Genomic DNA, 17468 nt, shown 5'->3' on the forward strand with positions numbered 1-17468 from the left:
TTGCCTCCCTCTTTTCTCCCCCCGCCCCCCAGTCTCTGTTGGGCTGTCAGGGAGTTGCATGCGTGTGCGGTCCCAGCGCCTCCACATGTTGTGTTACACAATGTGCTAACAAGATGGAGAAGGCCACTCGGGCCGCGTGATGCCGGGGTGACGTCTGTTGGGCTTTGTGTCCCCCCGCTTTCCCCCCCGGTAGGACCTGGCTGTGAGGGGTGAGGAGGGGGGGGGGGTTGGTTCTGGCCCCCTGCCCACCACATGACAGCCGGCATCGGGGCTCGCGGGGTCACAGCTGGTCCGGAGTTCTTAAAACACTCGTGGTGCTCGCTCCCAGCACCAGGTGGGTGGCTATGTAGGACCTATGGAGGGGATGGAACAGAGCTGGAGCTCTGCAGGAGTAAGCTGGCAGGATCTTTAGGGAATGGAGAATTTTGGGGTGCTCCAGGCTGGAGGGAGCAGTGGGTTGAAGATGATGCCATGGGTGGGGGTGCCACTGGCAGTTCCTTCCCATCGCACAGTGCTGCCCTGCAGGGATGAAGCTGGAACTCCTGATCCCTCCTGCCCAGCAGCGGGTCCCCAGCACCCCTCTGGGTGCCAGCGCATCACCACGGGGTGGGAGCACCCAGCCACTCCATTGCCATGGCAGCATTCCCAAGCCCGGCACCCCTTCAGGCTTCTCCATCCATCCCCAGCCCGGCACGGCCGCAGGATCCGGCCGCCACCGCCCGGCATCCCCTCCTCACCGGGAGCCCTCGTCTGACGCAGGAGGTCAGACAAGATGATCGTAACAATCCTCTCGGTCTCCAGCACCCGGGATTGAGATCCATGTACTTATATGGCCTGAAGAACGCGGTGGGAGCATGACCAACGTCTGGAAATCCAGATATGACTAGATCCCTTCATTAGTAATTTCTTGTACATGACTTTCTAGACCATGGGGATTTGTTAAATTTGCAGGAGTGTTTCTCACAGTGCCATGGACTGGCTGCTGCCAGCATATATTGGCTCGGATCTGTCAGATCCTGTTGCCTTATATGACCCTCGGTTAATTCAGCTTTTCTTTGTATCCAGCCCTCAGCAGGGAACTCCTCCAGCAGTCCCAGCGTGGATCCTGCTAAAATGGTTCCCCAGTCCTCCTGCCATAAAACAACTGCCCCCCCAGTGAAAGGGGGATGTGGGGGGTGGAATTCAATGCTCCCCTCCCTCCCCGCTGCCCAAGCCCTCGCCAGATGCTTCCTCCATCCCTTCTCCTTCAGTGCCGAAAGAAAACTCGCTGTGCCTGGAAAATGTTACCGGAGGGATTGGACCTTCTCCCCATGGGGACCGTGGCATCCTGAAGGCACACCCTGCACCACGGGGTTAATCATTCTCTGTCTTCAAGGGTGCCCCAGGGCCAGGGGGGACTTTCACCTTCTCAGTGACCTCTTGGAATTTCGACCTTCTTTTATGAGTGCCATAAAGGTTATTTTTTAATCTGTGTCCCAGTGGGGTTTCCCCCTCTCTGCTGTGGGGTCTTTGGTCTGGGGAGCACTTGGGCATCGCTGCTCTTTACATCTCATCTGGTTTGGGAAGTGGAAAGGCTCACAGGATGCCCTTTTTCCAAGGGAAGAGGACGGTGGTACCTGATATCTCATCAAAGGAGCCTGGTGGTGGTTGACCCCACAGAGGCAGCAGAGCAGAGGGTGCTGCTCGTAGGGATGTGAAAGGCTGGGGTCATTAGAAACTTCCTCCACTGGTTTTTGCCACTCTGGGAGCCCAGAGAAGTATCTCAAATGCCCAGGTGCTGTCAGAGAAAAATTTCCAGGTGGAAAAAGAGCATGTGTCCAAGGACATCCCACTGAGCCTGCAACTGCCTGTCCCCCAGTGACCAAGATAAGAGCTGTGTCACCCCCTGAAACACCCCATCACCAAACACTGAGCCCAGTCCTGAGCTGCCACTTCCCCACGTGTCCTCCTGGAATCTGCTGACCCAGCACACAGAGTCCAGTGGAGGTATCCTGACTTTCCAGTCTACTCCTTGCCAGAGACAATCCGGGGCATTTACATCCTAAAACTCCTAATGTGTTTCTTGTCCTCTCCAGCAGATCTGGCAGCACTGGGATGCTCAAGGACACATCCCTCCAGCATCTTTCTCCTCCTCCTCTCAGGAGGCACTGTGCCATAACCTTGAAGTCTTCCAAGCACTCTGTTTCTTAAAAGACCTGTTCCATGGCTTTTTCTTTTAGCATTTTATTTAACATCACCTTAAAAAAACCCAAACCAGAGCAGGAAGGGACAGACTGAGATGCTGTGGGCAGAAGGAGAGGGGTCACCGGGCAGCACCCAGTGTGCCAGCAAGCACCTTGTCCTCTGGCACACCGAGCCAGAGCAAAAACACTTCCTCAGCTCTGTAAGAGCAGCCTGGCTCCTCCGTCTCAGGAGCATGACCTGCTCCAAGCATCTCCCTGGGGTTGTGTCTCACCCACCATCAACCAAAGAGGTTTCACTGGGCCAAGTTGTCCCCTTGAAAACCCCCTGGATGGGCTGATGTGGCATATGAAGGGCACAGGTGAGGGGTCAGAAGCTGAAATCCCATTCTTTGCCTTTTGTACCCCAGCAAAGGGAATAAAAGGGGAAGGCTCTGCCTACATCCCCTTGGTCCTCACCCGCACTGCCTGGTGGAAGTGAGAGCCATCAGCAGGCACAGGAGGTGGGTTAGGCTGTGTCCCTGTGCAGGCAGAAGCAGGAACAATGGGATCATCCTGCCGACTCACCCATGCCATCCCATCCCATCCCATCTCATCCCATCCCATCCCAGCCACCCTGAGGACACCAGAGAGAGCCATATGCCACTGTGGGGACCCCAGCCCCACATTTCCTTGGGTGAGGATGCTCCCACAGGAGCATCCACTGCCGTTAGCATCACCAGCCATGCAGCAGGGATGTATCGGGGCAGACAAAGCACCCTATCTCCCACCCCAAAACCCTCACTGCTCCCACCACCCCTCTGTTGGGTGCAACGCAACCCCTCCTCACCCGCCAAAGGCATTGCCTTCAAAGCACCACCTCCTCCTACACATTGCCCCCATTTCCAGCATCTCTGGGTTGAAAAATGGCCGGGGATGGTTTGGCAGAGGAACCTCGCGCAGATTATTCAACAATTGTTTCCCATTTTGCGCCCTCGCCTGCCTCATCCTCCAGTAACAATGACGAAGAGCGGCGCGGAGCCAGCGCCCGCGGCAGGGGTGTTGAGATCAGGGACAGCACAAAAATATCTCCTCTCTGGAACAAATATTTACCAACCCTTCTGCCTTTTGTTCTTGTGGTTCTCATATATTTTTTCTTTAATTTTTTTTTTTTTCCAGACATTCACTGGCAAAATGTCACACTAAGCAGCAACCCAGAAACTTCGGGGTAGCTGCTTGGCTGCTCTGGGTTTTGTTTTTCTCGCGCGCTAATTGTTAATGAATTTCCAGCCATTTAAGCCAATGCAAACCTGTGAGAAAATGATCTTTTCAGCCCTGATTTTGGAGCTTCATGGTGCTTCCCAAAATCCAAGTGGTTGCTGGGGAAAACGTGCATCATTCCGCGGAAGGGGGTGGTGGCAGTGCCAGAGTCAACGTGGAGTGGGATGTGGCAGAGTTAGACTGGGAGCTGGGGTTTGTGTGAGCTGCCAGCATCACTCCGGGGTTCCAGCAGTGAGGTCTCCACTCCTGGAAGGGGGTAGGTTATGTGGGGTGAGTGCCATGGTACCCTCATCCCTGTCCAGCTCCTCACCAATCATCCTTCTCCCTTCTCTGCCCCATGGCAGGTTTTTCTTGTTTCCCTTCAAAATCGTAATGTCCACTTTTATGGTGGCCAAACAAGAGCACGTGGCTAATTTATGGGTGTTGTATTTAAAGAAGAGAGGAACAAAACCCTTCTCTTCTGCAACATAAACTTAGATCTTCTGTTAAAAATTAACCATGGTCATAAAACCCCCAATGTAGGAGCAAGCAGAGCTCACCCTGTGAGCACTGCTGGGCTGCTGCCCCAAGACAGCACCAGTCATCATCCCCTCCTGTCCGCTCCAGGATGGCCGTACTGCCCTTCACCCGGCCCCGTTGCCTCCTGCCCCTCTTCCTGGGCTTTTTCCAGGGTGCCCTGCTCCTCTTCTTTGCCCTCTTTGTCACCTTTGATGAGCCCTCAGCGCAGGCAGAGGATGCCAGCTTGGTGGCCTACCAGATCTACAGCACCTTTCCCTTCTTCCAGGACATCCAGGTGATGCTGGTGGTGGGGCTGGGGCTCCTGCTGACCTTCCTGCCCCGCTACGGGCTCAGTGCCCTCACCCACAACTTCCTCCTGCTCAACTTCTCCATGCAATGGGCGCTAGTGCTGCAGGGCTTGATCCATCACTTCCACCACGGCCAGGTCCACCTGGATCTCCACAAACTCCTCATCTCTGAGTTCGCTGCCGTGACGGTGCTCGTCTCCGTGGGGGCCATCCTGGGGAGGACCAGTCCCTGCCAGCTGCTCGCCATGGCCGCCTGTGAGGTCCCCGCCTACCTCGCCAGTGAGTGGGTCATTGTCAACTGTCTGGGCGTCCTGGATGTGGGTGGTACCATCACAATCCATGTCTTCTCCTGTTATTTTGGCCTCGGCGTGTCCAAGGCTCTGTTCTGGGCAGGACAGAAGCCACTACACCCCAAGGAGACCCCAACGCCCCGCTCCGACCTCATGTCCCTGGTGGGGATGCTCATCCTCTGGGTTTTCTGGCCCAGCTTTGTGGCTGTCCTCTGCCAACCGGCTGATGCCCAGCACCGTGCCATCCTGAACACCCTCCTGGCCATGAGTGCCAGTGCCATAACCACCGTGGTGGCCTCCAGCCTGCTGGAGAGGGACGGTAAGCTCAGCCCCAGCCACCTGCAGAATGGCAGCCTGGCCGGCGGGGTGGCCATCGGCGCGGTGGCCGACATGGCCATGCCGCCAGCGGCCGCTCTTGCCCTGGGCAGCCTCTCGGCCGTGACATGTATCCTCGGCTTCAGGTTCCTCACCCCGCTCCTGGAGAAGAAGCTCACATTCCAGGACCACTGCGGAATCCACAATCTCCATGGCTTGCCCGGCATCCTTGGCGCCGCAGCCAGCGCCGTGGCCATCCTGGTGGTATCCAAGGACACCTCCGGGTCCCACATCTCCCAGCTGTCCCCCGCTGGGGGCAATGCCAGCGAGGTGGTGGGAGAACAGCAAGGGGACGGTGGGGTGAGCAGACAGGCGCTGTGCCAGGCAGCAGGGCTGGTGGTGGCCATCGGGGTCTCACTTGTCGCCGGGCTGCTCACCGGTGCCACGCTCCGGCTGCCCTGCCTGGCCCAGCCACCCGAGCCACTCTGCTTCGATGACTCACTGTATTTTAAGTTCCAGGATCAGGATGAGAGCCTGGGCCCAGGCAGCACGACTGAGGAAGGAGCCCTGGTTCTGAAGGAGCATGTTTAGGCATTGGTGAGTGTGCAGCTGCAGGGAGGGCCATGGAATATCACCAGCCCAGATCAGCTGGCAGGAGATGTTGCCTGTTCTTGCTCCTGCCCTGTGCCTGGCTCCAGCCACCGAGGACTCTGGCATAGCTGGGTCAGCATCACAGCACTGGTCCCTCCTCCATCCTCCCACCCTGCAGCTGCGAACCCCCTCCTCTGCTCCAGTCATCCCCAGGACCCACCCATCCCAGGCAGCAGCCAGAGAAACAACCTGCTAGGGGTGTCTCCCCTGGGATGGTTAATAACCTACAACTAATCCAGACGGCCATGCTGCAGGACACTGGGACCAGCTGCTTCACTCTCGGCAGGTGGCATCACCCACAGTGCCCACCCTGGCTCTCAGCTCCAACTCTCGCTCTGGACTCCCCTACACACTGTAGGCAACACCTGGAGAGGGCTTCCAGCTCAGGCCACAGCTCCAGGCCAGGAACTCAGCATCCCATCCCTGGAGGGTGGAACCGCAGCAGTGGGATACAGGGAGATGGGATGAGCTGGCCACAAGCAAAGGATTTAAAAGGGTTTTGATAACATGCACTGGGCAATTCACTCTCCAGGAGAGTTTGCAAAGGGAGGCACCAGCTTTCTTTACCACTGCTGCTGTGATGACGACACAGCCCAAGCACGGTGAGGAGCCTCAGAGAGAGCCAGGATGCAGGAGGCACCCGCAGCCCACAGGACCCTCATCCCACCCCAAAGCAGGAGCTGGGAAAGCTGCGCCAGCATCCCAGGAAGAGCACTGGCCCCATCCCATCCCACCACGGGCAGTGAGCCGCTTCCACCCTGTGGAGGACAAAGCCTGCAGTCCATGGCTGGCATGAGGCAAGCTGGGAGCGTGGGGCCGCATCCTGCCTGGAGAGTGAGGGCTGTGATTCACATCCCCCCTACCATGAATCACCACTGCCCCTGCGCCCCCACGGACCCCACTGCTGCTGAGACAATGCAGGCGATGCTCAGGGGCTCACAAGGGGGTCGAGGCCACCAAGGCCCCCAGCACTGTCTGCAGGAGTAGGGGAGCTGTTAGCACAGTTGGGGGTCCCCAACCCTGAGCGGGTGGGAGAGGGGCTGGATCCCCTCCGCCTGGTGCAGCCCCAGGCAGAGCCAACACCAAGAGGGAGCGAGGCTGGGGAATTCGCCCTCCAATAATCACAAACAGGCTTGGGGGCCCGGGCGTGTTTGGTTAATTGTTAGAATAAAATATTGCCGAGCTCTGACAAAGAAATCCTGCCCCGCAGCCCGGCGCGGCCGAACAATGGGCCCCGGCGCAGGATGCTGTGGGCTGAGCAGTGGGGCCAGGGACCATGGGGGAAGGAGGCAGTTTGGTCCCCCCCAGCTCCCAGTCAAGCCCCAGCAGGCCCCCAGCTTCTTGGCAAGTCGGTATGGATGTGCCCCACGATGGTGTTGGGAACCATCGCGCGCCCACTCGCGGGGACCGGCCGGGCCCCTCACCACTGCCCGGCTCCTGCTGGGTGTCAAGAGCCACCAGAGCCAGAACCCACCCGGGGAGCTGTGATACCATCGGTGCTGGATCGGTCACATCCCGTCTCCAGGAGAGCTGGTGCTCCCGCTGAGCCCGGCATCCCAGTCCCGCTGGCTGCCCCCATGCCGAGGCCTGCTGGCTCCAGTGCCGGCTCTGGTTCCAGCACAGGGAAGAAGGGGCACAGGGTCAGCAGTACCAGGGGCTGCAGCCACCCTGTTGGAAACCAGCTGGAGAGAGGGATCACATGCACCCACCCTTGCACATGCATGCACACATATGGAACCGCATGCACCCACCCACCCCACACATACACACGTGTGCAGACACCACTGCACACACATGTACGTGTGTGCACACATAACCACGCGCATGTGCCCAGACACACATGCACACACATACATACACACACATGCACAGACATCCCAGCACTCACACGCACACGCAGCCCCAAGGCTGCAAACCTCTTGCTGTTGGAGGTAGCAGAGCAGGCAGAGCCGCTTTCCAGCATCTCCCAGCCCTTCCCAGCGAGGAAGAGGACGCAGGCTCCCGCCGAGCAGCCCGCGGCACCCAGCAGGGGAGCGGGCAATGGGGGTGCGGGGAGGGAGCACACCCGAAGCTGGGCCTGGGCGCACCCCGCCTCCCGGCTGGCATGTCCTGGCACGGGCACCCCGGCACGCCGCGGCACAATCTGGTCGGCAGATGCTTCAAAACCAGCAACAGGCCCAAGAAATGATGGGGGGGTCAGTACTTTCCCGCTGCCCGGAGGGGCTCAGGCACTCGGTGACCTATGGCTGGGAGTGCTGGGACCCACCTGGGTCGTGGCACGGCTCCAACAGCCTCACTCCCGGCCATCCCTGCCCCCCCGGACCCACTGTTCTGCCTCTGGATGTGCTGCCTGGCACTCCCCGCTCCTCCAAACCAGCCGCTCTCCAAAGGATGGAGCAGTCAGATATTCCGCAGAGCCTCCAGCGTTTATCACACTGTAAATCTGGGCTTTCAGCAGCTTCACAATGCTGCAGGGAGATGGGAGAGAACAAAACGCTGCTCTGCTCTGTCAGACACAGCCTGCGTGTGCCAGTGCCCCCAGCGCTGGGGCTGCCAGGGGATGGGTCCCCAGCCCCTCTGCCAGGGGGGTGAGGACTGAAGCAGGGGGCACATGTGGGCAAGGGCCCCCCGGACACCAGCCGGGGGGCTGCTGGCACCCCGAGATGGGGATAGCTTGGGTCAGCTGCACTTCAGTGGGACAGCGGTGGTGGTGGGGGGGCAAAATGTGCCTCTGTGGAACTTCAGCAGCCACTGTCCCTCTGCATGGTCCCCAGGCATGGTGCCCCTGTGTGGCCCCCTGGCAGAGCTCCCCAGGCACAGTCCCTGGGCACGGTATCCCAGTGTGGTCCCCCAGCTCAGTGCCTGGGCACTGTACCCCCATGTGGTCCCAAACCATGGTCCCTGGGCATGGTACCCTGCTATGATCCCCCAGCACTGTCCCGCAGAACAGTGCCCCAGCCCACTGGGTTCTGCTGCTGCCTCCGAGCTCAGTCCAAAGTTGGGTTGGGATGCGACCCACTGGTGCTGGTAAGAAGTACCAGCCCCCATCCTTGTCCCCATCCCTGTCCCCACAGCCTCCCCCCTCCAACCCCCATCTCCCAGCGGGACCCTGCCATGATTGCAAAACAAGCAGGGAGGGGAGGGAGCCGGGATCGCGCTGCTCACACAGCGCTCGGATGCATCCGGCAAGGCAACCCGCCGGCAGTACAGGGCACGAGGAGAGGGCGTGGGTACGGCCAGCGAGGCCCCCCCCGACCCTGTGCGTCCCCTCAGCTCTGACATGTGTGTACACCTTTTCTACATCCCTGCAGCCCCCGGGCCGGGCGGGCTCGCACAAGGCACACAGGGACCACGGGCGAGGAGGGGGCTGGCTGGGTGCCCAGCGGCTGCCAAGGGGCTGGCACAGCACAGGGGGGTGGGGGGGCCGTGGTGGCAGCTGGAGCCACATCAGAGCGGCCCCCCCGGAGCAGCCGGGAGCGTGCGGTGCTGCCCTCGAAGGAAATGCGCTCACTCCCATGTGCTGCACACTTGGGTTCGCCTCGCTGCTATTTTTATTTGACTTTTCAGGGCCTGTTTCCTTTTTCCGGCTGTTTTTGCTGTGATTCCACCATTGCTTCGACCTCGCTTTTTCCCCTCCCTCCCTGTTGCTTCTTCCTTCACTCTTTCCTTCCTTTCCATGCACTCATTCCTGCTGCTGCACCGGGTTCCCGGTTCAGCAGCAGCTGCCTGGGAGGGAAGGGTAGTGAACAGAGGCAGTTACTGCTCTGGTTTATCTGGGAAGGTGTTGACAGGTCACTGGAGGGGGGACTTTGCTCCAGCCTTGATAAAGAAAAAGGCTGTGAGTCACCCTGTCCAAAGCCACTGTCCCAGTCCTGTTGGTGCTTTAGCTACAGGGTCAGGGTGGGGCCCCCAGCCCCATCCATTGGATATCAAGCATCAGTAGGACTATTTTGAGAGAATAGGGGGATGTGGAGGGAGGGTGGTTGGGATAACAGAGGGGGAATAAGAAAGAAATCCAGAATCTAAGCCAGTGCAAAATCTCCTGTGGAGGCAGCAAAAAGGGCAGTGTTCTCTCCCAAGGAGGAGGATGGAGCCGGGAGGAAGGAGCCCAGGCATGATGGGACCAGCCAGGGAGGAGCATAGCACTGGGAGGTCTCTGGCATTGGGATGTGCTGAACTGCAGCTCCCTGGATGGTCCCTGGTGCCAGCCTGCCCCAAGCTGGGCAGATGTCACCCCCCAGGGCCCACATGCCCTGGAGGGACCCCACAAAGCACCATTCAGAAGTTGCAGCCCCCTGCTCTCACCCCCAAACCAGGTTCCCTGTCCTGCCCCATCAAATCAAGGGGTCCTTCCTGCACCCCACTACACCCCGGCAACTCCGGTGTGCTCGGGATGGGGAGGGGCCCTCTCTCACCCACCCTGGCACTGCAGCCCCTCCAGCTCTTTCTAGCCCAGAGGGAGAGAGGGTGGGCAAGGACCACTGAGCATCCCCTGCCCTCCCCTCCCTAAATCCCTCTCCCCAGTCAGATGTTTGAACCCCACCCAGACACCCCAGAGAAACGTGCCCCTCTATTCCCTCCAAGGCACATGGGTGGGTGTCCCACTCACCAGCAGCACCCCATTGCTCCCCCCCGGTCACAGCCCTGTCCAGACCGGGGATGGTGACCAAGGCTCTGGTGGGAAAAGAACGGGCAATGCTGGCGTGGCCGTGGGACACACGGCGGGCAGCGCCCGGCTCCGCTCAGCACACACAGCCCACTGCTGCCATCTCGTGTCCTCCAGAGCCGGGCTGGCCCCACTCAGGGCTGGGACAGCATCCACCCGGCTGGAGAGGCACAGGGGCACACTGTGGGCCCTCCCAGCCGCTGCTCCAGAGGAGAAATGGTCTCCCAGGAAAGCAGCTCCTGTCCTCCATCGCCCACACATCAACAGAAGCCCATGGGCCAGGGATGCAGGCACAGAGCGTAGAGGCAAGATGCCACAGTGCCCACCCCTGCTGCGGGCTCCTGCCTGGACACGCACAGCCACAGCCCCATGCCCAGACCCGGCACCCTGCCAGCTCCATCCACAGCACAAGAGCCCCCGGATCACCAGATAAAGAACCCTAAGTGCTTCTAGGGAATGAGAGTTTTTATTTCCCAGAGGCTGTTTGCCACCCAATAGGGCAGCAGGTACCACGAACAGGGTGCTGGCAGAGCACGGTGACAAGGGAGGATGGTCCTAAGCTCACCAAACCCCACATCCAACCATCGCCTCCCTGCTGAGGCACCTGCAGAGTTGAGCAGCCAGGTCCCCCCACAGTGTTGCCTGTCCCAAAGGCTGAGCCTTGGCCCCGAACACCAACACCTGCCTAGGATTTTGCTGTATATCCAAGGACACTGGCACTACCCAGGTTTCCTGAGGTGCCCAGTGATGCACCCCGGCTTCCCTGTCCACTGCAGGTGCCCAGCTGCTCTGTGTGTCCCAGCAGTGCCACAGGGACACATGCCCCTCTCCACAGCCCAGCCACCCTCAGAGCCTTGTGGGTGCACTGTAGTCCCCCTTCCAGCAGAGCCCGCAGAGCCATGTCTCCACATGTCCTCTTTCTGCCCCAAAATGCAACCATTGTCCCCAAGAGAGCAGTAGGTGCTGCAGGTCCAGAAGCGTTGCAGAATCCACACCTCACCTTCTGTATTTAGTGCTTCCCCTTCTTCCCAGTGTTTCTGGTGTTCCAGGCTCCTGCCGCAGCCGTCCCACAGCAGCAAACCAACCTGCCAGCCCCAACCACGGGAGATGGAGCCGGTCCCTGGGCACCACTTGGAACAGGAGGATGAATTCAGCTCGGGCATCTGCCGGTAGCAACGCCGCTGCCCTCAGGACTGAGTTTGTCCCAGGTTCCCAAACGAGCCACCGGCAGCCGGTGCCGGGGCAGCGCGTCCCTCCCGCTCGTGGCGAGGGCGTCCCTACGAGTGCCCAGGTGCCTGGTGGGGTGCGTGCAGGGCATAGAGCTTCTCCCAGCAGGTCGCCAGCCTGTCCGCCTTCCTCCCGATCTCCCGCAGCTGCTTCCTCCTGCGGCAGGGTCCCCCACGCCGGGGCTGTGCCGGGGTGCTGCGCAACGGGGTCTGCGGGCGGTGTGATGAGGGAGAAATCCCCCCCACCGTCACACAGAAGTTAGTCAGGGGACAAAAGTCACCACATGTGGGGTCTGAGTGAGCAGAACTGCAGGCTGAAGTGGTCACACTGCCCATGGTCATGGCAAGGACATGGTCCCGAGTCCCCAGGAGTCCCCAGGGGTGGTTGTCCCCACCTGAGCCAGCAGCGTTCACCCCATAGCACACCTACAGACACCAAGTGAGGTTTCTAGAGCAGCAACAGCTCCATCCCACAGCAGTAGACACCAGGCAGGGTTGTCCCCAGGGGATGTCCCCAGCAGTGGCAGGGAGGACAGTTCCAGCATTGTGCCAGGGCCAGGCAGAGCTGGGAGGCAGGATCTGGTGCCTCATTGCCCTGGGGTTTCCCTGCTGGTTAATGAGCTGCTGGCATTGCCATAGGGATCCTCCTGGATGGGGTTTCCCCGACAGAGCCCCTGGGGATGCCAGGGGAACCCAACCCTCTGGGGATAAATCCCAGTTCTTGCCTATGTGCACCCAGAAGCAAGAGCAGAACTGAGTGACTGCACCCACTGGGTGAGCATCCTAACAGGACAAGGTCTTGTGTTCCTCATCAGCCATGGCACGATGGCACAGGTGAAAAACCCACTTGAGAGCTGGTGGTAAAACACTACCAACCTGTCCCACACCGCCAGAGCTGGACTTGCCTCCCTGGCCAGTCTAAAGCTCACCGGGATGGATGTGCCATCAGCATCCCCCAGCTCCCGGGATGCTGCAGGCAGAGCCTGGAGCCTCCTCATGGGCAGCATGAGAGCACTCAATGGGGCAGGGCCTACCCACAGCCCTGGGGAACTGGGGGCCACTGGGGTGGCTGGGAAGGAGAGGGCTCCCACCTTGTTGAGTTTCCTGCAGTTCTCCCGGAGCACGAAATCAGTGTTCCTGGCCACCTTCCAGACCGCCAGCTCCTCGTGGTTGTGCAGGGCGCCGGCCCCCACCTCCTGCAGGGACATGCTGATGTTGTAGATGGACAGCAGGATCTTCTGGTCCTGGAGAGGAGAGAAGCACATGGCCCCGGGCAGGAAGGGGGGTTCTGTGGCTCCCTGGGGGCTCAGCCCACACCACATCCCAGCCCCAGGTCCCTCAGTGCTCACCTTGTCTGAACGACAAGCCGGCCCAGCCCTCCCGCTCCTGTGCACCGACCCACTCAGGTTTTTCTGGAGAAAAAAAGCAAGAAGATCCAGCACCCCCCAGGATCGGTGCCTCCCACCTGAGGCAAGAATCACCCATTTAAACACAACACTCTCCCCAGTACTGCTGGCAAAGCAGTCAGCTCCGTATTAAGCTTCCAAGCTCATCCGTCCCCACATCGTGCAGCAGAGCTGCATCCAGTTCAGCAGCATTCCCCAGAGCCAGGGCTGGGGACCCAGGCAGACACCCGCCCTCGGCTCACCAGGTTCTGGATCTCATGGAAGATGACGGCGCGGTACTGCTGGAGGATTTTGGCGATGTTGCACCTCCTGCCTCTGCCCAGCACGGCCACGAGCAGGAGCAGCAGAACAGCAGAGGAGAGAGCCCGGGGGAAAATCTGCCAGAGAAGGTCTCAGAGTCAGACAGGGATGAAGGGATGCTCCGGGCTCTGCCTTCAGCTCCTAGTCACAAGCCCCATCAGACCTGTCCCTGCAGACACAGTGTGTGCTGGAGGAGCCTCCACTGTCTCTTCCCAGACAAGCCATCTCCACCTGGAGCAAAGCCCTTGGGAAACTACTCCACCTTCAGCCCAGCCCAGCAGCACTGCCCATGGCACACACAGAGCTCTCTCTGGTGCCACCAGTTAAGTTCTTGGCACAGTGCTGTGCCAGGGACCTGTGTCATTCTATGGGACTCATCCCTGAGCTCACTGCTCCAGTAGGGTTCCAGTAGGTCCCCAGCTTGTGGTATTTCAAGGCCAGAACCTCAACCACCAAAACCCAAAGGGAGCAGAGAGGAATGTATCCTGCTCCTCAGAGAGGAATGGGAGGCAGGAGCTGCCTGGGCCCCACAAGCAACATCGACACCTGTACCCAAATGGATTCAAACAACTCGGAAGGACATTCCCACACCTCTGCTGCAGGGATGGTATTATTACAATGCTTTTCCATCTCCCCCACAGCTCTCACTCATCCCAGGCCCAGGTGCCCTCACCACGAGCCAGACAGAAGCAGCACAAGTGCCTGCCCTTGCCAGCACATCCTGGCTGCTGCTGAGCCAGGGGAACCCCAAGCACTGATACTTGAGCTGGCGGAGGGGCACAGGGAGGGTGGGGATGGACCCTCTGAGAGATCAGTCCCAAGGCTTTGGAAAAAAGCCAGCACAAGCTCAAGTGACCAAGACCAGGGATATCTGAGCAGGGGAGAGCATGGGGAGCCCAGAATCTCTGCCAAGAAAGAAGCCCAACAACTCACCACGTCTCCGCATTGCTGAGCGATGGCACAGCACTGTGGCCCTGGCCTGGCATTTCTATCATTTCACATTGCCAGGAAAAGCCCCCCCCAAACACAACCCTCTCCAAACAACCCCCCCTGTGGTTGTCAGGTCTGGGCAGGCAGAAGGTTGCTCAGCTCCTTCCAAATATGCAACCCCTGCACTGCAGCCAAAGTACGAGAGAGGAGGAAGGGGTACAGCTCTGCCTGCAGCCAGTACCTGCTGCCCCACGGCACAGCTCGGAGGGTCACTGCCCTCCCCCAGCCACCTCTGGCTCTCAGTTTCATCTTCTGATCTGAGAAGCCAGAAGGAAGAATTTCCCTCACTGAATTCCAAGCCCAGGCAGCCTCCATCCATCCTGTCCTACAGCGGGAATCTAGAGGGTTTGTAAAACCTGCATCTGCTCTGTGCTCTCCACTTGATGCCAGGCTGGACCTGGCTCCAAAAGGGTGAGAAACCTTTTTCCCACTCTCCCACAGCTCAGCAGGAGTGATTGGATCTTAACAAGAGGCACAACCCAACACAGTGCAAGCCTGGGAACCCACAGGCACAGCTGTTACCTCAGAGCACAAGGGCGTGTGAGGAGATGAGCAAATCCGTGTGCAACCAGTACAAATCCCAAGGGCTCTTCAGCTTCCTTAATCAGCACACACCTTCCAGCAGAGCCACACTGGGCTCCATCCAGGGACCAGGAAGGGTAGGAAAGAGCCTCCTTGTGCTGCTGGCTTTGTTCCCTGCAAACCCACTAAGAGATCTTGCTCCAGAGGTGATTCAGCAGAGAGCCGAGGGTATAATCCCTAAGGACACCAAAGGAGAGCGCTGCTTCCATGAGGACACCCTGTCCAAAGTCTAAGGGTTGCTCTCCGGAAGCCTCCTCCACCAGGAAGACAAGGCCATGCAATTTCACCATTTAACTAGGAATGACCCCTGAAGTGGCTTATTAAGCAACTGGGACCCAATTCCAGAAGAAAGCACACCAGCACTCCCAGGCAGCCAAGCCTGGCACTGGGCTCAGACCTCAGCACGGGAGGAAGCACAGTCAGAGCAGCCCACGGAGTAGGTGGGGCAGGAGCTCAGAGGGTTTTGTAGGTGTTTCCCACGCCCCACAGAGAGCAGGGAAGCAGCAGTGACAAGTGACAGATGCAGGGAGAGACCAAGCTTACAAATCCTGCTCCTGGATTCCCACCTTTCAGGATGGAGGAGGAGAAGTTCAACAGCTGATTTAAGGTTATTCCTTCTCCCTTTGTCCCCATCCTACAGCAACAAGATACAGGCAGGTGGCACATCCCTTCCTGGGGGAGACTGGCAGGGAAGGAACAGCCTGGGGAAGCACAGGAGCAGGACAAGCACAGCTAATCTCTTCCTGACTCTAATCCTCCAGCAAACATGAGGAGATAAGGGAAATCACCATTATTGATAGAGCAGCTCCTGGTGGCACTCATGCCAGTCCCAGCCAGTGGGGCAATGAGGGGCAATGCCTGCAGCCAACTCGGGAACTCCACTGGGATCAACAGGTCCTTCCAGCCAGATGGACCCTGACCCCAACACCCTCCTACCCAAAGAGCCACCACCCAGAGCCCCAGCACCTGCTACAGCTTGGGGCAGGGACAGACCCTCCGTGTCCCCCCTTGGGACCAGCCCCATCCAAGCTCCATCCCAGACAGTACAAGATCCACCCCAGCCAAATTCAAGCCTCATCCCAGGCACAGCAGGCTGGTCCCAGCTGGGTGAGCCTTCCCAGCCGGATCACAGCCCCTTCCTCACCACCTCCCAGCTCCATCCCATCGCGACTGCCCCAGCCGGATCCAAGCTCCATCTTGACACAGGTCAGCCCCGTTCCGACTGTTCCAACTCCTTTCCCAGCTGGTCTGTGCTCATCCCGACCAGTCTGGGCCATTTCCCGGCCGGATCAGCCTCTCTCCCGCTCGGTCCAAGCCCCATCCCAGGAGAATCAGCCACCTCCCGACAGGTCCCACCCCGGCCGAGCCGACCCCATCCCGGCGGTGCGGGGGGCTCCGGTCCAGCGGCGGTGTGTCGGGAAGGGTGTCCGGGAGAGGAGGAAGGTTCCGGGGAGAAGGGGGGTCCCGGCGCACTCACCATGGAGCCCCGCGGGCGCGGCCCCTGCGGCGGCCCCGGGGAGCGCGGCCCGGCCCCGCGTCCCGCTCCGCCGGGGCCCGCGGTTTGAACTTGGCTCCACGGTGGGAGGGGACGGGACACGGCACCGCCGCCGGCCCAGCCCCGGCCCCCGCGGGGGAGGCATCGCCCCGGCCCCCCCGGGCACCGGCGGAGCGCAGAGAGGAGCGGGTCGTGCCCGGGCTGCGGGGTCGGGTCCTGCTCCCGCTGGGCAGTGCGCAGGGTGGGAGAGGGTCCCCCTGCCCCCGAGGGGCCGGCAGAGCCAGCACCCACCGCTCGCACCCACCCGGGGATCCCAACCCACGCGTCCCTACCCCGGGCAGGGCTGGGGTTGCATGTTTTGCCGCAAACCACCACAGTTTCGATTTCTGTTGGCGGTGGGGTGATCGCTTCACTCTGGAGTCACAGTCGGCAGTGGGTGAACACTCACAACCGCACCCACCTACAGCAGAAGTGACTGTCCAGAGTGATTCCCCTAAAATAACAAACATGAACAGTGTCCCTCTGCTTCCAACCAAAGCCCCTCTCCTCCTTCCCCTCTGTATTCACCCAGCCCAGACACAGAAAGTGCCCTGACTCAATTTCGATTGATTTAGGGAAAAAATGATCCGACATCAACAAAGCTCCTCTGAGGTGTGGAACACAGGTGTTTGAGTAAGAGGCAGAACAAATGGTGAATAATCCAGCTCTGCTCAGCTTGCCAGGAACGTTCCTCCCTGGGAAGTGGGACCCACCGCACAGAGCAGCATTCCACCAGGACAGGACCCATATAACTTCTTTATTGAGCTCTTTATAATAGCTAAAATTCATGGGTGCCATAATCCCCTCAAAAACCACCAAAACATCTACAAACATAAAAAGGCTCTAAGATTGATGATCTTGATTATGTTTATCTAAAAAACATAATCCCGAAGCTAAGGAATGTAACCCAAGGGAAAGGGAAGCTGCAGGTAGGAGGAGCAGGTGGCTAAAGGAGCCTGGTGCTGCAAGGAGGTGGCACAGGGTTCAGCACAGGGCCCCTTGCTTGGGGCTTCCACATCTGGGGGTGTGTGCACAGCACCAGGAAACCATTTCTTCTCCCACCACCCACAAGGAGCAACTCCCAAGCAAGCCACAGGATCCCAAACCAGTTTGGGTCCAAAACAACCTTAAAGCTCATCTCTGCCATGGGCAGGGACATCTTCCACTAGACAAGGTTGCTCCTTCTTGTGCATTTTCTCCATCACAGGGCTTCTAGGTAGACTTTCCCAGCAAGTCCTTACAGGATGTGGTGCAGCCACCTA

General features: G+C 59.5%; 1 protein-coding gene and 1 pseudogene across 1 annotated transcript; one reads left to right on the forward strand and one right to left on the reverse strand.

Moving 5' to 3' along the window:
- The window catches only part of LOC113948440, a 9594-nt pseudogene extending 4152 nt beyond the window's left edge, over positions 1-5442 (forward strand).
- A 5185-nt stretch (positions 5443-10627) lies between these two features.
- CUNH20orf204 (chromosome unknown C20orf204 homolog) lies at positions 10628-14409 on the reverse strand. Its single transcript, XM_027646070.1, has 5 exons — positions 14272-14409; positions 13043-13177; positions 12744-12806; positions 12486-12638; positions 10628-11604 (listed from the first exon to the last, which is right to left on the reverse strand). The coding sequence occupies exons 1-5, from the start codon at positions 14407-14409 to the stop codon at positions 11446-11448; spliced, it is 648 nt and encodes a 215-aa protein (XP_027501871.1). The 3' UTR covers positions 10628-11445.
- Between the last annotated feature and the right edge of the window lie 3059 nt (positions 14410-17468).

Source organism: Corapipo altera, unplaced genomic scaffold, assembly GCF_003945725.1.
Source record: "Corapipo altera isolate COAL_440 unplaced genomic scaffold, ASM394572v1 64, whole genome shotgun sequence".
In the NCBI taxonomy this organism is placed as follows: Eukaryota; Metazoa; Chordata; class Aves; order Passeriformes; family Pipridae; genus Corapipo; species Corapipo altera.